The sequence below is a fragment of the Schistocerca nitens genome, chromosome 2 (genome assembly GCF_023898315.1).
Source record: "Schistocerca nitens isolate TAMUIC-IGC-003100 chromosome 2, iqSchNite1.1, whole genome shotgun sequence".
Lineage (NCBI taxonomy): Eukaryota > Metazoa > Arthropoda > Insecta > Orthoptera > Acrididae > Schistocerca > Schistocerca nitens.
In genome coordinates this window covers 826,366,643-826,387,092 of record NC_064615.1, presented here as the reverse complement: position 1 = coordinate 826,387,092, position 20,450 = coordinate 826,366,643, and the positions used below count along the sequence as shown (strand labels likewise).

The following is a 20,450-nucleotide window of genomic DNA, read 5'->3' as shown; positions in this document are numbered from 1 at the left end:
GAGAGGTACAAATTGACACACATGCTTGAAATGACATGGGGTTTCATTAGAACCAAAAAAATACAAACGTTCAAAAAATGTACGACAGATGGTGCTTCATCTGATCAGAACAGCAATGTAGTCGAGGAATAATGTTGGCCGGCCGAAGTGGCCGTGCGGTTAAAGGCGCTGCAGCCTGGAACCGCAACACCGCGACGGTCGCAGGTTCGAATCCTGCCTCGGGCATGGATGTTTGTGATGTCCTTAGGTTAGTTAGGTTTAACTAGTTCTAAGTTCTAGGGGACTAATGACCTCAGCAGTTGAGTCCCATAGTGCTCAGAGCCATTTGAATAATGTTGTGAACAGCACTGTAAAGCATGTCCGGCGTTATGGTGAGGCATTGGCGTCGGATGTTGTCTTTCAGCATCCCTAGAGATGTCGGTCGATCACGATACACTTGCGACTTCAGGTAACCCCAAAGCCAATAATTGCACAGGCTGAGGTCTGGGGACCTGGGAGGCCAAGCATGATGAAAGTGGAGGCTGAGCACACGATCATCACCAAACGAGACAGACTGAAGGAATGAATGGAAGTATGTACCAAGGCTGGGACTTAAACCAGTGTCTGCTTCTCACTAAGCAGATGAGCTAATCACTGCCATAGTGGCTTTCCACGCCTGCAGTAACTACCTGAACACATGCCGCTGCTCAAAGAAAACAATTGCGCAAAGCTACTGTGCCAGGGTTAGTGCAACTGCCTAGGCTGCAGGAGACTGTGTTCCAACCCCGAGCTAGGCGTAAATTTTCATCTATCGCTTCAGTCTTTTTATATATATATATAGTTGTTTTGGCTTAAAATAAGTTAAAAATAATAATAGCCTTGCGAGGTAGTATCGATGGAGGAAGATGCGAGCCTACTACATTCGCATGTTTTGTATGTATAGGCAATCAAGTTCCGCGGACTCAACACCATCAGCCCCAACAGCTCGGTCAAGTGCAAGCGGTCGGCGAGCACGGCTCCGGCAGTGGGCGGCCCTGCACTGAAGAAGAGCAGCATCGGCGGCATCACGCCGCCCACGCTGCCCTCGAGCGCGGCCGCCGCCGCGCCGCCGACGCCGACGGCGCACGGCTCCGGCTCGCTGTCGGCGTCGCCCGGCGTCGGCTCGGGCGGCGGCACCGCGGGCCCCGGGCCGGGCGCAGGGGCGGGCAGCGGCGGGCCCAGCCCGGCGGCCGGCGGGGGCGGGGGCGGCGGCGCTGGGCCGCAGCGCGGCACGCCCAACGTCAACCACCCCTGCTACCAGTGCTCGTCGCTCAACGAGAACACGGCCAAGAAGCTGTGCCGCAAGCAGCCGCACGCGCTCGTCGCCCACACCGAGACGCAGCTGATGCGCACCTACCCGGCGGGCATGCGCATCGACTCGTCCAATTTCAACCCGGTCATCTTCTGGGCGTTCGGCATACAGATGGTGGCGCTCAACTACCAGACGGAGGACGCGGCGCTGCACCTCAACGCCGCCATGTTCGAGCAGAACGGCCGCTGCGGCTACGTGCTCAAGCCGACCGTCATGTGGGACCGCACGCACATGATGTACCGCCGCTTCAACCCGTGGGACAAGGAGTTCGACGGGCTGCACTCGTCGCACCTGTTCGTCAACGTGGTGTCGGGCCAGTACGTGAACCAGACCAACCTGCAGGCGAGCACCTACGTCGAGGTGGAGGTGGTGGGCATCCCGGTGGACTGCAACAAGCAGAAGACCAAGGTGGTGCAGCGCAACGCGCTCAACCCCATCTGGAACGACACGTTCTTCTTCCAAGTGATGTTCCGCGACCTGGCGTTCCTGCGCTTCAGCGTGCTGGACGCGAGCACGAGCCACGTGCTGGCGCAGCGCGTGCTGCCGCTCAAGTGCCTGCGGCCCGGCTACCGGCACGTGCGCCTGCGCTCGCCGCAGAACCAGCCGCTGCAGCTGGCCACGCTGTTCGTGTACTCGCGCGCCGAGGAGGAGAGCCTCGACTACGACGGCGTCTCCGTGGAGAACGGCGACGCGCTGCACGCGGGCCGCGCGACCGCCGCCGCCGCCGGCGTCTCCGCGGGCGCCGCGTCCGCCGCGGGCGCCAGGGCGGCCCGGCACAGCCGCGAGCTGGCCGCCGACGCCGCCGCCGCCGTCAAGAAGGACCACGCCGCCGCCATCGGCAGCGTGCCGCTCAAGCGGCGCATGTTCTTCCTCATGGTGTACGGCGTCATGCCCGACGAGCCGTACACCATCCTCAAGATCACGCAGGAGTCGACGACGCAGGAGGTGGTGCTGCAGGCGCTGCAGAAGGCGGGGCTCAGCGCCGACCGCGTGCACGACTATATCCTGGTGGAGGAGGTGGCGCGCAGCTGGGAGAAGAAAGACCGCGACATCCCGGCCACGCAGCGCGTCCTGGACCTCGAGGTAGGTCTACCTGTCCCAGCATCTGGCGCTAAGCGTTTATGCGTCAGTTATTGCTTTCGTATGCGAACCAGTCGGATTACACTACTGGCCATTAAAATTGCTACACCAAGAAGAAATGCAGATGATAAACGGGTATTCATTTGACAGATATATTATACTATAACTGACATGTGATTACATTTTCAAGCAATTTGGGTGCATAGATCCTGAGAAATCAGTACCCAGAACAACCACCTCTGGCCATAATAACGGCCATGATACGCCTGGGCATTGAGTCAAACAGAGATTGGATGGTGTGTACAGGTACAGCTGCCCATGCAGCTTCAACAAGATACCGCAGTTCATCAACAGTAGTGATTGGCGTCTTGTGACGAGCCAGTTGCTCGGCCACCATCGACCAGACGTCTTCAGTTGCTGAGAGATCTGGAGAATGTGCTGGCCAGGGCAGCAATCGAACATTTTCTGTATCCAGAAAGGCCCGTACAGGACCTGCAACATGCGGTCGTGCATTACCCTGCTGAGATGTAGGGTTTCGCAGGGATCGAATGAAGGGTAGAGCCACGGGTCGTAACACATCTGAAATGTAACGTCCACTGTTCAAAGTGCCGTCAGTGCGAACAACAGGTGACCGAGACGTTTAACCAACGGCACCCCATACCATCACGGGTGATACGCCAGTATGGCGGTGACGAATACACGCTTCCAATGTGCGTTCACCGCGATGTCGCCAAACACGGATGCGACCATCATGATGCTGTAAACAGGAACTGGATTCATCCGAAAAAATGACGTTTTGCCATTCATGCACCCAGGTTCGTCGTTGAGTACACCATCGCAGGCGCTCCTGTCTGTGATGCAGCGTCTAGGGTAACCGCAAACATGGTCTCCGAGCTGATAGTCCATGCTGCTGCAAACGTCGTCGCACTGTTCGTTCAGATGGTTGTTGTCTTGCAAACGTCCCCACCTGTTGACTCATGGATCGAGACGTGGCTGCACGATCCGTTACAGCCATGCGGATAAGATGCCTGTCGTCTCGACTGCCAGTGGTACGAGGCCGTTGGGATCCAGCACGGCGTTCAGTATTACCCTCCTCAACCCACCGATTACATATTCTGCTAACAGTCATTGGATCTCGACCAACGCGAGCAGCAATGTCGCGATACGATAAACCACAATCGCGATAGGGTACAATCCATCCTTTATCACGGTCGGTGTGTGATGGGTGTGTGTGTGTTAGGGTTTATGGGCGCTCAACATCGAGGTCATCAGCGCCCATCACGGTCGGAAACGTGATGGTACGCATTTCTCCTCCTTACACGAGCCATCACAACAACGGTCGGTGTGTGATGGGTGTGTGTGTGTTAGGGTTTATGGGCGCTCAACATCGAGGTCATCAGCGCCCATCACGGTCGGAAACGTGATGGTACGCATTTCTCCTCCTTACACGAGCCATCACAACAACGTTTCACCAGGCAACGCCGGCCAACTGCTGTTTGTGAATGAGAAATCGGTTGGAAACTTTCCTCGTGTCAGTACGTTGTAGGTGTTGACATCAGTGCCAACCTTGTGTGAATGTTCTGAAAAGCTAATCATTTGCATATCACAGCATCTTCTTCCTGTCGGTTAAATTTCACGTCTATAGCACGTCACCTTCGTGGTGTAGCAATTTTAATGGCCAGTAGTGTATATGAAACACCTCGCCTGTGAACAACAGTAAGGGGCAGGCGATGAGAAGCAGTGTTCTTGCATGTAAAGCGTGGTAAAATTCAACCACGTACTATTGCACTTGGCCGCTGAAGGTTACAGTAAACAAATACAGTCGTGAAAAGAAAAAAACCATCGCATACTGTCAACGAGAGATCAGAAGCTTTGCGAGAGCCAATTTAATGTTCGGTTTCCAGACTTATAAAAAAAAAAAAAAGAACCCGTTGTTACAACTGTGCAAACGGGCATCGTTCGTTCCTGCTGTAGTTCCGGGAATATGACGAGTCTGCGAACTGTGGCGCTGCGGTCGCTTCATACTCGTCAACTTGTCCTCTCCTACCGAAGCAGGCAAGAGTCTAAGGGTAGGAGTCTACGGAAGGTGAATACTCGATCTTGCAGCTGTAAAGCACTGAGAAGACGAAATGATCGATTTTCTGGGTGTGGTGGCGTTTAACGAAGCTATGTTTTGTGAGACTGTGAAGGGGGTAAGACGAAAATTATTTGATGTACGGTACTCATCTTCACATGTTTTCCATTAGACGAGGAGTGATATCTGGAATAAGTTTCACGCTATAGCCCACGCTTCAGACGAAAAACGTACAGATTTCGTCCAGTGCAAACAAAATGGTTGTATTTGTTTTTTCCACCTCCACCATGAGAAAATATGTGCTGCGACAAACTAAAACTGGGCACTTAGCAACGTCACTGTTATGTCCCTGCGACAAAAAAGCGCGTTATTTCGGTTCTCATTTGGTGATGGCTGCCTGCGCTTGTGGGCTAACAAGGAATTGTGTAGCTTATCATTCATTTCTGTAATTCATTTGAATAATTAATCACCATTTAGGGATTGCAATTCATCCTCATGTTATCTTTCCAGGTGCTGGAATTACAGACTCGGTAACACCTTGAAAGCGCGCAGTGAGGTAGCGCAGTGGTTAGCACACTGGACTCGCATTCGGGAGCACGATGGTTCAAACCCGCGTCCGGCCATCAGGATTTAGGTTTTCCTTAATTTCCCTAAATCGCTTGAGGCAAATACCGGGGTGGCTCCTTTGAAAGGGCATGGCCAACGTGCTTCCCCATCCTTCTCTAATCTGATGAGACCAATGACCACGCTGTTTGATCCCCTCTCCAAAATCAACCAACGTTGAAAGTGTGTATATGTCAACGTGCTTGTTAGACGTTTTCTGAACAGATATTAAAATCAATTTACACCAGTCTTCGAAAATGTTTTATCTAATAAATGTACGTATAAAGAGAACGCTATTCACTGTTAACTGATCAGTCGATATATTGATAGGAAATCTGCTATTGTCATTTAGGCGGGTTGAACATTTTGTGACATTTCAGATTGCACTTGACAATGGCTATAAAGCCGAAATGATGACTTTGTAAAATAAATAAATAGTAATTTACAGTTTAAGGCCGGAAATTTCTTTCAAAACGGTTGCGTATGTAGCGGGAATGCCGCGAGTCGGCGGTTATACTTGCGAACTCGTGTACTCGCTCTCCTTTCTGATCGAATGGAGTCCACTTGTACCCGACAACAGGCTCAGGTGACGAGAGGGCTGCGTTGCTCACTCACGAGTCGAGTCTACGGGCACACGGAGACGGCGAGTTCCGAGATGACGTCACAGGACTCTCCGGCGAGTATAAATTGAGTATACTGAGCTCATTTCTGATCTGTACTGTCAACCTCGATAACGTGCTCACTCATGATCAATCGGCCGAAGCGTCCACACTCCCCGGTACAATAATATTGTGGTTGACTAATAAGTGATGTGCGATAGACCGAGAGATGGCATCAATTTCTCTAATTTCAAATGCTCGCTGATGGCAGTTTTGTCAGGATGTGTGCATGTGGTGGTAAGTTTCTATGGGACCAAATTGCTGAGGTCATGGGTCCCTAGGCTTACACTCTACTAAATCTAAGTTAGACCACGCGACTACTTGTGTGATTGTAAACAATAGTAACTGTCAAAAACATGGATGCCAGTAGGAATAACGCGTGCAATGTCCATGCGAGGAAAATGCTTTTCAGGGATGATTTGTACGAGTCTGAGGATGATATAGACCCACAAGGATTTAGATTTTTCTATTTTTTGTATTTATTTTAAGTGAAGTTCAGAACTCAAACCTCAATCAGTCAAAGCAGTACATGCAACTCTCAAAAGTTCCCGACAAAATCGACTTTGAAGATTTCCGAGGATCTTAATTTAATTCATTTGATTTCGAAAGATTTTTACGACGAGCCACGAGGTTCATTTAACCAATATCTGATCATCATTTTTATGAAAAAATGCACGTCATCTTGTTTCTGATTACATATCCTACATATTGCAAATATAAATTCTTAATTATCGACATATTATAAAAGACTGTTAATAAAGACTGCTTAATTAAAAACACTGTTACAGATTTATTAACAATCTTTTATAAAATATTATAAATCATATTTGGAATTTCAACTGGAATTTTACTTGCAATACCTAATTAGAAACAAAAGACATGCATTTTCGTAAAAATGATAATTAGATATGTGTTAATTAGCAAGCAAGTTATCTATGCGACTGTCTTAATTTTAGTGAATGTAAAGTTCCTAGAGAAACTCAAATTCGATTTTGTCGAAAATTTTTGAGAAGTGCGTCGAACTCTTTTGAAAGATTAATTATTGGATTCTGAACGTCACCCACAGAAATATAACAAATTACCAAAAACAGACTGTCGGGTGGTCTCTTTGTCAGATAAAGGTCCTGAATATGTTCCTGAAAGCAAATTCACCTCAAAAGTTGTTTCTCATCAAGTAAATTTGAATTATTTATTCAAGCAATTAAATAATATTAAGTTTTTCCCCTTGTCATAATTTACATGCGTATACGTGACAGGGTGACAGCAGAAATGTGAAGGATCATCCTTAATGTTGTTTACGTGCTGTAGTAAGATGCTTTCCAAAATTAATTTCATACTGAGCTGAATCTTACATTGATTTTTGTAGTCGTTATATTTTATTATTGCAAAAATTGTTGCTGCAAATCTTAGTATCATAAACTGGAACAGTTCGGATCTTTTCAATTTGTCTTTTTGAGAGGTTTGGCGGTATTGTTTCGTTAATACGCTCAGGTAAGTAAACAGTAGTATGTCAATGTTAAGTGTAGGGAGCTTGTGAGTGAACAATGTTAAGCACTTATGACAAATTCAAAGACTAAAATTCTGGGTAGAATTTACTCCTTTAAAAAATGTCCTTACTGTAAATGTGTTTGAAAATATTAACTTACCCAGATAAAGAACGACAGTGCATGTTCTTGAAATATCTTATATATGAGATTTTATTGAAACTCTATTGCGCAATTGCTCAAAACAACCAACTTGTGCCTTATCATTCTTAACATTCCGTCCACCTAGCTGAGTGGTTAGCCGGCATGGTAGCTCAGTGTTTTCGGTCAAAGGGTTAGCTTCCCTCTGTAATAAAAAAAAGTGAGTGAATGGATCAACGATGAACTTCAGCAGGTGTCATGGGACGTCCGCTCTGAACAAACGCGCAAGGAACAAAATGAGAACAAACAAAAAGAAAGTGGTCAGCGTGTCTGACTGCCATCGAGCGGGCCCTGGTTCGATTCGCAAACGAGTTGGAGATTTTTATGCGCTCGGGGACTGGGTGTTGTGTTGTCTTCGTCTTCATTTCATCATCATCGACACGCAAGTCGCCCAGTGTGGCGTTAAGTGAAAAGACTTGCAACTCGGCGGCCGAACTTCCGCAGGTGGTGACTCCCAACACCAGTGGCGTACAGCCGAGGTCTTTATTTATGTTTTCAATATATTGCTACACATTTTTAGAATACTTTGCCCATATTCAGTCGTTTTTCGTACCATAGATATTGAAACATAAGTAAAGCAAGGGTAATTGAATGTTGTCCAATTATAGCAGGCAGTGCTGAGGAAAATAGATTGGGAAGCGAGATACCAAAAGGAGCAAACGAGTTTTGCTATTCGGGCAGCAAGAAAATAGCTTTTGCCGAAGTACAGAGTTTTTTAAATGCAGACTGGCAATAGCAAAAAAGAAAAGCATTTCTGGAAAAGAGGAATTGTTTTTAACATGTAATATACAGAGTGGCGCACGAAATGTGTTACCATTTTGTTTTGGAATATAAACTTTATTGTCAATATAATCTGAAAGGAACATATACTGCAATGAAGAGCCGTCCATGGAGATTTGTTCTAACTCAGCACATGCTCAATATGTCCACCATTTCTTTTCCTAACTTCCTTCAAACGAACACTGAAGTTAGTGATTACCCTATGGCACATGTCTTCCGTAATTTCACTGCAAGCTTGAAGAATAAGTCTTCTGAGCTCCATTAAATCACGTGGACGTTTCGGGAAGATTATTTCCTTTAGGTACCCCCAAAGAAAAAAGTCACATGGATTGTGGTCTGGACTATTGGGGGGCCAATTTTGTCCGTCATTGAAGCGACCTGGAAACCTGAGTGAAATGATCCGCATGTCGAAATGCTCGTATAAAAACTCAACACAGTCTTTGCAGTATGTGGCCTTGCTCCATCTTGCATGAACCACTGCGTGTCTGGATATTCCCAGTTGCACTGCTGCCTTACTACACGATTTTCCGGGACTTCTCTGTACAGCAACTCGTACCGCTTCAACATTCTCCAGCGAACAAACAGGTTTAGGCCGGGGTCGCATCGCTTCCATTACTGTTCGTTCCTGTACAAAATTATGGCTGGCTCAAATGGCTCTGAGCACTATGGAACTTAACTGCTGTGATCATCAGTCACCTAGAACTTAAAACTACTTAAACCTAAGTAACCTAAGGACATCACACACATCCATGCCCGGGGCAGGATTCGAACCTGCGAGCCGGCCGCAGTGGCCGTGCGGTTCTAGGCGTTACAGTCTGGAACCGAGCAACCGCTACGGTCGCAGGTTCCAATCCAGCCTCGGGCATGGATGTGTATGATGTCCTTAGGTTAGTTAGGTTTAATTAGTTCTAAGTTCTAGGCGACTGATGATCCCAGAAGTTAAGTCGCACAGTGCTCAGAGCCATTTGAACCATTTTGAACGAACCTGCGACCGTAGCGGTCGCGCCGTTCCAGACTGTAGCGCCTAGAACCGCTCGGCCACTCCGCCGGCTACAAATTTATCGTACAACCTGTGGATGGTCTTCTTGCAAGGGACCCATCGTGTGTTAAACTGTTGTCGAAAACGCCTGTGAGTCACAACAAGGCTTTTCGTTTCATGAAAAAGTAACACAATTGCCGATCGTTGCTGTGTCGTCAGTCTTCTATTGTCAGCCATTGCTGCTTACTAGTCTCCTAGCGGCAGTATCGTGAATTACACGTCATTTCGTAACTCATTCGTTTTTCCAAGCTCTGCTGGTACTGCTGTAGAGATCCCAGCGGGATATCTAATGTGCGTCGTAAATTGTGAACGATACAATTGGTATCACATTTCGTGCGCCACCCTGTAAGTTTAAGTGTTAAGATGTCTTTTCTGAAGTCATTTTTGTGGAGTGCCTTGTACGTGTGTTGCGTGCGGCAGGAGCGGCCGCTGCAGGCGCAGGCGCAGTGGCAGGGCGAGGGCCGCTTCCTGCTGAAGCGCATGGGCGACGACCCGTCGAGCCGCGCCTGGCTCTCCTCCATCCGCAGCACATCGTCGGGCCGGCGCTCCGCCACCGAGGACTCGGAGGGCGCCGCCGTCGCCTCCGCCGCCGCCAGCAGCCTGCAGCTGCGGCCCTGGGAGGAGACCGACACCTTCCTCGTCTGCGTCTACAACGTCTCCCCGGAGATCCCCTACGCCATCCTCAAGGTGCCCGTCAGCGCCTGCGCCCAGGACGTGCTCGCACAGGCGCTCGTCAAGGTCGGTCCGCACACTCATTTCCCTAGTTAGTAATTCAGTTATGCGCTATTATTAGAGTTGTAAGACTACCGTAGCCTACCGTAGTAGCTTAGACTACGGTACTTTTCCTCGTAGCCTTTGTCACTTATGACCATAATCGCGTTACCTGTGCACTATGTGTCTTACATACCTGTTGGTCGCTACCTCATTTCGATCACTTTGCATACGAATACGATCACTGCTTACCGGAGTCCCTGGAAACCAGAAGTACACTACCGTCTGCAGACTGAGTGAGGATCTATAAATGGTCGCTCGTTAAGGTTGGTCCACACACCCATTTCCCTAGTTGCTAATTCAATTATACGTTATTATTAGAGTTGTAAGACTACCGTAGGCTACCGTAGTAACTTAGACTAAGATACTTTTCCTCGTAGCCATTGTCACTTATGACCATAACCGCGTTACCTGTACATTATGTGTCTTACATACCTGTTGGTCGCTACCTCATTTCGATCACTTTGCATACAAAAACGATCACTGCTTACTGGAGTCCCTAGAAACCAGAAGTACAGTACCGTCTGCAAACTGAGTGAGGATCTATAAAGGGTCACTCGTCAAGGTCGGTCGGCACACTCATTTCCCTACTTGCTAATTCAGTTATACGTTATTATTAGAGTTGCAAAACTACCGTAGGCTACCGTGGCAGCTTAGACTACGGTACTTTTCCTCGTAGCCTTTGTCACTTATGACCATAACTGCGTTACCTGTGCACTATGTGTCTTACATACCTGTTGGTCGCTATCTCATTTCCATCACTTTGCATACGAATGCGATCACTGCTTACTTGAGTCCCTAGAAACCAGAAGTACACTACCATCTGCAAACTGAGTGAGGATCTATAAAGGGTCGCGTAACCTAAGGAACATTTCTGTTCTGCACAGTTGTTCACCTGTCTGTTACTTAAAAATAAACAGTATTTATAGCAAAATTGAAACTTTCAACTTTCGATTCAAGTTTTATTCGAAAATTGAATGTCTGCAGCCTGAAACAAAGGGGTATTGTAGAAAAAATAAAAAACAATCGTTTACCACATAGTGCTAGAAAATGCAGTTCCCTTAAAAAATGTAAAATTTAACAAAGAAGCTAAACAAGAACGTATCAGACATTGCTTCAACAATTCATAGTGCTTATATAAAGCATGTTTCTACTATTCACAAACGCCATTCACAGTAATCCATAATAACGGGAAACTCTTGCCGTTGGTTATGATGAGCGTTCTATTGAGTATAAAATAACATAATTGTATAGATTTCTTTATGTTTACGCATGTAAACTGTACTTACATCAAAATTAATTGCTTTGGATGCATGAAAGCGAGAAGTTACGTGATCAACTAGCTTTTGTTACGTATAAAATGCAATTTATATTTTATAAGATGATAAAATACACAATAGACTAACACTGAATGATGTGCGGTTCCTATTATGTGCAAAACAACCAAAAATGAAGAGAAGTCGTCTCACTTTCACTCATTCATTTATGTTCCTTTCCCTACCAATGCTACCAATTACTGCGGGGACTTCTACCACTTTGTACTGTATTGTATTGTATGAAACTGGGGACCTAGAAACGACGGAGACACTTGGTCCCCGCCGTAGCCCTCAGTGGTTCACAACCCCACAACAGGCTACAGCAGTCCACTCACCCCACAGCCGCCCCACACCGAGCCCAGGGTTATTGTGCGGTTCGGTCCCCAGTGGACCACGCTGAGAACGTCTCGCACCAGACGAGTGTAACCCCAAATGTCGAGCTCCTCGTATGCCACAATTCCTGTAGTCAGTGCTAAGTGACGTTTGAGGTGGTGTAAAGAGCCACCCAACTGGACACCTGGATGACTGGAAACGAGTGATCTGGTGCGATGAGTCACGCTATACCTTGTGGCAATCCCATAGGAGGGTTTGGTTCCAGGTGAATGTCTGCAGAACGTTACTGCCGTCACGTGCGGTTCCATAAGTGAAGTACGGAAGAGGTGGTATTACAGTAGAGGGATGTTTTTCGTAGTTAGGTGTGGTCCATTTATTGGTGGATACGGATGGATATGAACACATTTTACAGCACTGTATTCTGCATACAACAGGGGGACAGCCGGAGACGATGAATGTTTGTCTCAGCATGCTAGTGCACCCTGTCGTAAAGCAGCATCTGTGAGGCATTGGTTTCCTGACAATAACGTTCCTCAAACAAACCGACTTCACCAGAGTCTCGGCCTGCAATTATTGGAACAACTTTGGGATGAGTTAGAATATACAGGGTGTTTCACTAAATGTGTTTCCCTCTGTAAGTTACGAAGTAATAGACGACGGAAATATTTATTGCGGTAGGTCGCCATAATAAACGTTACACTGTGTTATGATCCAAACAGTTACAGCAAAAAGACACAATTTTTAAATGGAACAGTAGTAGTTTCTATTATGCACTGGAATCAGTAACACCAGCTGCGTATACATCAATTTAAATTGCAGTAAAAAAAATTTCAAATTTGTGTGAAATCTTATGGGACTTAACTGCTAAGGTCATCAGTCCCTAAGCTTACACACTACTTAACCTAAATTATCCTAACGACAAACAGAAACACCCACGCCAGAGGGAGGACTCGAACCTCCGCCGGGACCAGCCACAAAGTCCATGACTGTAGCGCCCTAGACCGCTCGGCTAATCCCGTGCGGCTAAATTGCATTCCTATCACTTTTAGTTTGGAATCTACAACACTTCAAAGTTTCAGGGGCAGATACCACACGCTGTCTTGAGATGACCCGATCGCCAAAGCTTCTCCTTCAACAAATCGAGCGTAGCATCAGCTGTGTGACACGTAGCGCCATCCTGCTGGGACCACATGTTTTCAGTATCTATGGTCTCAAGTTCTGGCCACAGAAATTCGCGTAACATGGATCGGTTGCAGAGTCCATTGACAGTAACGGTTCTTCTCTCACAATCTCGAGAAACATAACGTCCAATAACCCTGCCACGCCATAGTTTTTCTGGATGCAGTGGCACCTCATGGAGCACTTGTGGTTCTTCCAGCTCCAATAACGACAATCTTGCGTATTGACTAAGCCACTAACAAAAAAATGTGCCTTGCCTGAGAAGAAGGTTTTTCTACTAAAATCAAGATCAGCTTCCAACTGATGTATGGCCCAATCTGCGAACTCACGACGCAGTCTGTGATGGTTTGGCTTCAGCTCGTGAGTCAGTACAGCTTTGTGTGAATGCAGGCACAAATTCTTTCATCAAGATTTGCGTAGTTGACGTCTTAGATAGCCGCAACAGTTGGCATAGTCTTGAAACACACATTCGGCTCTTCCTCAATACTGGCCCCTACTGCTGTGATACTTACCTAACTTCGCGCTTTGCTTTGTGTTGTTGGTGGCCTTTGGTTGTGTAGAGTGATATCCCGCAAAACCATGGCCACAGTGCGGCGTATAGCCTGAGCAGAAAAAAGGTGATGGTGGCCCAGTTCTCTGATGAACAAACAATGAGCACACACAACTAAGCTGATTACTTAACGTTCAGGAACGATGTGTCAATACATAATGAAACTTCCAACTGTACTAGATATTTTCACACCTGGAAGCACACAAAAAATATATTGGAAACTGGGAATTACAATTTTAAAAAGTATCACTCTTAATGAAAGATCCTTTAATTGACTGTGTTCTTGTACCTATTAAGAAATGTGCTCTCCGTGTGTGTTCATCGCATTTGGATGCTGTATACTACACTCGTATCTGCAGTGAGCTACAAATTCTTTCAGACACCCCCGGATGATAGCGCAAAGCTTGACGAGACTGTACAATTCGCTATCCCAGCTTTTCAGCCATATCAGTTATATTGTTTTACACTTCGCTTTTCTGACGACACCAGACAGAAAAACAACACAGAATTCAGGTCAGGTGATCTCGAAGTCCTGTGTACAGGCCCTGCGTGACCTATCCGTCGTGGACTATATGAATACGCCAGATATATTACATTAGCAACAAAATATGCCGTTGCCCCAATATGCATCTTCCAAATTAGCCAACGTTGCGCAAGGGGTACATCCTCAGGAGACCCTCAACGATACCGCCGCAGAAACCGAAGCTATCCCCGTCCACCACTTTCTCTTGAAGAATATGTGACCTAATGAGACCATCACCTAGCAGCCTTCTCCAAACATTCAATGGGAAACAGAGCTGATGTGGTGATTTATAAAGTCTAGTTAGTTGGTAACTTAACCAAAACGTTTGCACTTCAAATACATTTGTGTTAATTAGGCCAGTGTTTCATACTGAAATCAGTGGTAAACTCGTCACCCAAGCAAGAAGGGAATGTGAGAAGTTGGAGGACTTGGACCGTATCATCAAAGGCACATAGTACTGGGCGATTCAGCAACACATTTCTCGCCACCCGTGGTTTCGTAGCTCGGCGCTCCCGAGGAAATAAACTCTTACTATTAACAAGCTAAGAGCAGGTCACTTGAATACTAATGATAAGAGACATTTATTAAAATTAATGCTCGTTCCATGCTGTGATTACTGCTTGTTGACGTGGCAACTGTACATATAATGACAGAATGTGACAAAGACGACATCCAGGAATAGTTACAGTGTATAATATTTTAAAAATTGCGATAGTTTTTAGTTACATGGCTGTATCTAGCATTTCATCCGTCTTTGTACAAGAGAATTTTAAAATGTAAGGAGCTTTTCGTGTGTTTCATTGTATATATGTATATTACATTAAAAATTTGTGACTTCTATTGTGTTGGTACAGTTAGTCTAATGTACTTTGTAGGCTAAATATCTCGTACAATTATTTTTGAAATTTTGTAATGCAGTTAGACAAAGGTACCGTTTGCATCATTATGTGGTACAATTGTATCTCGTGACACAGGCTTTGCCTGAAGCCAATAAAATTAAAAAATTAAAAACTCAGTGGCGACTCGAACCTACGTAATCGCAGTTATCCCGCAAACTGCTCTCTTGCGGATCTGGGTTTAATAGAACTTTTTCGCTGCTATTTTCATATACCTTGATCCGCGTCAGTTTTCGCTATTATTTTGATACGCCTTGTATACGACCGTTTCCTCTTACAGAAAACGTTTGAAGTAATTTAATATGATTTCTTTGTGTTTCTTCCTTCTTCTCAAATTCTCTTTAGGTTTGTTTTTAAAATTCTGCCTTCTAAAAATCCTTTTTTTTTTCTTTCTTTATTATGTGCGTAAACATCTTTCAGCACCTGTGTGTCAACTTCCCTGGGTATCGTTTTGTTTATTTCTGTAAAATATTATGCAAACTTGTGGTTGGCTCTCTGTTTTAGGCCTAAAAACTATAACATGTACATTTTATTTTGTTGTGATTTCTCGCCTGAAACTAAATTAATTTTAAAGATGGGGCTATACAGTATGGCCTGCTTCTATGTGTTTTATCGCTTGATAGAGCACATTACCTGCAAAGCAGCCGGGGAAAATGTGTTTCTGTGCTCAAATCTTTTTGTACACTTTTTCCAAGAATTTTTCTTGGTATCCTCTCTCACCTTATTAATATGTACGAGAAATTTTATTCTTCTTTTCCTGAACGTGTCCGTGGTCCGGACTGTGTTTTGTGTGTTTCTGATGTCGGTCTCTTCAGTCAAATTCCTTCTTTCTTTATTGGTCCGTAAATTTTACTAAGATTTTCCGTCCCTGCATCCGATATTCTTTAATTTTTGTTAGTCCAGCAATATGTGTTCTTTCTGCTGCGTATAGTGCTTCCAGAAGAATGATTGTGTTGTAGTGCTTTAAATTTGCGTTAATAGAAATGGATCTTTCGTTGAAGTGATTCCACGTGAGCATATATACTTTTTCTAGTTTTCTTGTTCTTTCTGGAATTACCTCCAAATTGCTGGTTATATAAGGTATCCAAAGTATCTCTTGGGCGATTTTCTTGCGGATAATTGCTGTCGGGAGATTAACTTGTGACAATCTCAAACTTCTTCGTATGAAATTTTGCAGTTTGCGATTTTATGTAGTCTTGCTGTGGTGTTCGGCCTTTTCTCCGCTGCTCACTAGGATTTCGAGGTGACAGCTTGGAACGTTTCTCAAAGCTGATGTTCTGTGCAGGCGCGACGAATGGAGGATCCGGCCCGCTTCGTGCTGGTGGAAGAGCTGGAGTGGAGCAGCGGCAGCGGCAGTTCTGTCACCCGCCAACAGAGGGTTCTGGCAGACGACGAAAACGTCTACAGCACGCAGGTATACAACTGCGCTACGTTGTTACAACAATACGTCGATCAAATTAACAACGTGAATAACTGCACACAGTATGGTGCGGCAGCAACAGCTGGGCGTTTCTGTTCTGGATACATTCACGAGCTGTCATTAACGTACAGTACTGGGTTTGTTAGCAGAGTAGTAAATTATTTTTCAAAAATGGCTCTGAGCACTATGGGACTCAACTTCTGAGGTCATTAGTCCCCTAGAACTTAGAACTAGTTAAACCTAACTAACCTAAGGACATCACAAACATCCATGCCCGAGGCAGGATTCGAACCTGCGACCGTAGCGGTCTTGCGGTTCCAGACTGCAGCGCCTTTAACCGCACGGCCACTTCGGCCGGCAAATTATTTTTCACTTCTCTATGCACTTTCACAACCAATTTCCGACGCCTAAAATAAACAAACCTCACTGAGAAACATTGCAAAAAGCGAAAACAAAACCCTACTGTTACTTTCCCTGTATTGAGCATTGTTTGCAACCGACAGTGTCAATTGACACACTGAGGTAGCAGTACGATATCATTACCGATATTATGACGATGGACAGAATGGAAGACGTTGTTGTTGCCTTGACAGATGTCATGTAAACACGTAACTGTCAATCACTTTATTTTTATCCAGGTATGACTCCCAGATATGCTGTCTACCGCGTGTACGAATGACAGAAGGGAGTGTCGGTCAAGAGTGTGCATCGCCTAGGACTAGGCCTACGCTTTTTAAGTTTTGCTGTTTGGCTGCACTTGATGGGAAACCGACATTTTCTAACAGTTTTAACAGTGCGTACTTACATATAGACCAGACGTTACTGCCCTACTCTTTCTTGGAATTCAGACAAGGAAGCGTTTTTGTTAGGCTCTAATGTAACATACGCAACCCGTATTTTAATGTTTTATACGAAACAGAAACTGTAGTTTAATTTATTGCTTCAGTTCTTAAGTTTACTGATATTGCTCCCTCGTACACGTGGTAGCAGATGACTATCATGTAGCGGGACCTAACGATATCTTTGTCAAATAGATAATTTCCGGCAAGAGTACGCACCACTACAGCCGTTTATTCACTATTGGACATTGCCGCACAGGAACAGTAGAGCAGACAGCAAAACCATTTGATGTAACCGAATAATATAATCCTAATGCTCATTCGACGGGGATTTGGCTCCCTCTCGTGTAACGGCAAGAGATGACACTATAGTTCTGATCATCGAGGAGAATGACACGACTGGAGACAGTGATCCAGCGAAGGAAATCCAAGCAGGAAGCTCTGCAGGAGTGCCAGAAGCCAGCGTCGCAAGCATGCAAGCGCATAAGCCCATTTCTGACGCGCAATCTGCAAAAATTGTCGTCAGTTGACAGAAGAAAATGGAGGGCACAAAAATCGAAAATCCTGTCCTCATCACATGTTCTCGAACAGAAATAGATGGAGAAGGGTGGAAGGGAAACCGAAGGAGAGAGAGAAAAAGAAAACAGGAACTTGTAGAACAGAAAAAAACGTGTTCCACAAACACAAAAAAGAAAGAAAAAAATGTTTGCCTTTGCACTTGGTGCGGGTGTGATCTTGATGACGACTGGATCCAGACCAACTAAATCTGACCACAGATGGATCAGTCTGGATGCGGTATTGAGGAGTGTGGGGCCAGCAGACCCAGACCAGAGTTCCTTGGTTGGCATCAGGAAGCATGGTAGTTAGCCAGGCAGAAAAGTCACCTGCGGAGGCAGACTTGACGACTTGTTGTAATGTGATAAACGAAAAGAAGTATATTATACGAGGACTGTACGGATTATGTAGGTGTAGGACATTATCACAGTGATCAGTGCCGAAGAATTTAAGAAGTGAAATCTTTTCCGACGCAGTTAGTCCTTTCGTACGCTCACTAATATTCTGTCTATCTTAAAAGTAAAAAATACACTTATTTTTAAAATGATTAATATGTTGGAAATTAAATAACAGACTGAAGTATAAATTAACAGATTACACTGAAAGATTAAGTATATGTCCGCATTTTTTAAGTGAGTACGTGACGTTTCTGACAGTCTGCCTGTATGCATTAAGCTCCCTGCTGTCAAGGGACACATGTCGAGAAAGTCATCGGCTCTGTTACATTCCGAAACATGAACTCAAATACACACTAGGCCTCCGTATTTTTCTCTTGGACGGACTGTCCCAGAAATGAATTAAGACTAACTTCAATCCACCGGTTTCGATCAAGGTTTTTGCGAGTTTTCCCTGCTGCAAGGTAGGAGCTGAAACTGAAAATCTCCTTCCAAATATTGTTAAGTGGGGCCCACTCTGTCCCACTGGATGCTGTTTGGCTGAAAACAACTGGTCTCTACAGTGTGTCTGGTCTCAAAAGTCCATTCTACCCCTTGGGGTAGGGAAAAAATTGTTATGGGCATCCATACAACTCTACATCAACAACTTCATCTCCTGCTGTAACCAATAAAAAAACACCAGCTGAAGAGGCCTCGGAAGACCCAACGGTATCGACCGACCGCTGTGTCATCCTCTGCCGATACTTCTCAATCAAGTAGGTCCTCAGTTGGCCTCACAAGATCTAAGTGCACGCCGCTTGCCAACAGCGCTCGGCACATCCTGACGGTCACCCATCTAAATGCTAGCCATACCCGACAGCGCTTAATTTCGGTGATTTGACGGGAACCAGTGTTACCACTGCGGCAAGGTCGTTGGCTGTTGTAATCAATGGTAGGTTTTTATCACCCCACAAAAAATTCAGACAACAGTTATAGGGAAAATCACGCACGTATTCAATCCCTGGAACCTTTGCCTAAGAGTCCACAATAGTCCAGTCCATGTAATCAATACACCAAAGTACTTTATTAATATTTGGTGGTAAACTAAATTTTAATTCCCACCCACAAACCATAAAAAAGAGTTCGCAATACATTACAACTATTTAAGCTATCAACAAGCCAGACAGGGCGATCAAATCCCTCGACCATATGCACAAAGCGTCCACCCAACCCACCCTCTCGCCAATGCAGTTGTATCACGAACTTGCACTGCTTTACCAAGTCATGAATCGCAGAGGCAAGATACTAGTCTCTCACTCCGGTGAAGAGCCGTGCAGATCTCGTACAGTCGTTCTGGTTTAGGTTCCATGGTTTCCCAAAGTCGCCTAAGGCAAATGACGGGATGGTTCGTTCGAAAAGGAATCATCCGAATTCCCTTCACCATGCTTGCACAGTCTGAGCCCGTATTTCGTCTCTTACGATTTCATCATCGATGCGGAGATATGTCTTAACCTGCCTTTGTTTTACTCCTCCCAAGATCTATCGCCCCCTCCAAATTCTTGAACAACATGCACTCTGCCTCACATTCAGTTTATGACAGCCTTCTCCCACCGGAATCCTGTACCAGCTCAGAAGGCTTCCACATCTCAAACACCTGTAATACCTATGTCTGAGTTCCAATACCTCATTATACCTCCTACGGTTGAGAACGTTGAATTGCTGCGGTAGCAGCCAACGATATTTGAATTTAAAAAAAAATGGTTCAAATGGCTCTGAGCACTATGCGACTTAACTTCTGAGGTCATCAGTCGCCTAGAACTTAGAAATAATTAAACCTAACTAACCTAAGGACATCACACACATCCATGCCCGAGGCAGGATTCGAACCTGCGACCGTAGCGGTCACGCGGTTCCAGACTGAAGAGCCGTTAACCGCACGGCCACACCGGCCGGCTATTTGAATTCCTTCACTCACTAAGACCATGCAATAATCTGTGAAGCCTATACCTTATCAGCTACAGCCTATCCCACCCATCAAAATTGAAACGAAGCCTCCAGCCTACCCTTATCCTGCACAGCTGATCTCGTTCCCATCTTCTAATCCCTACATCCCAGCTCTCAGTGCCTTCACTCATGCCCATTACGTATCTTTTTCTGTAATTATAACATCTTCCCCAATGCTATTTATACATAGCAGTAAATTCCTTAGCCGGCCGCGGTGGTCTCGCGGTTCTAGGCGCGCAGTCCGGAACCGTGCGACTGCTACGGTCGCGGGTTCGAATCCTGCCTCGGGCATGGATGTGTGTGATGTCCTTAGGTTAGTTAGATTTAAATAGTTCTAAGTTCTAGGGGACTGATGACCACAGCAGTTGAGTCCCATAGTGCTCAGAGCCATTTGAACCATTTTTAAAAGTAAATTCCTTACCCCAACCACTAACACCATC

The 20,450-nt window shown here is 45.6% G+C and overlaps 1 protein-coding gene across 1 annotated transcript in view; it reads left to right on the top strand.

Annotated features, from left to right (window-relative positions):
• LOC126237096 (1-phosphatidylinositol 4,5-bisphosphate phosphodiesterase epsilon-1-like) overlaps nt 1–20,450 on the top strand; it is a 428,615-nt gene that overhangs the window by 398,304 nt on the left and 9,861 nt on the right. The window contains exons 21-23 of the mRNA XM_049946900.1: nt 923–2,413; nt 9,671–9,988; nt 16,104–16,232. Coding sequence (XP_049802857.1) covers nt 923–2,413; nt 9,671–9,988; nt 16,104–16,232 — 1,938 coding nt within the window. The remainder of the gene's footprint in view (nt 1–922; nt 2,414–9,670; nt 9,989–16,103; nt 16,233–20,450) is intronic.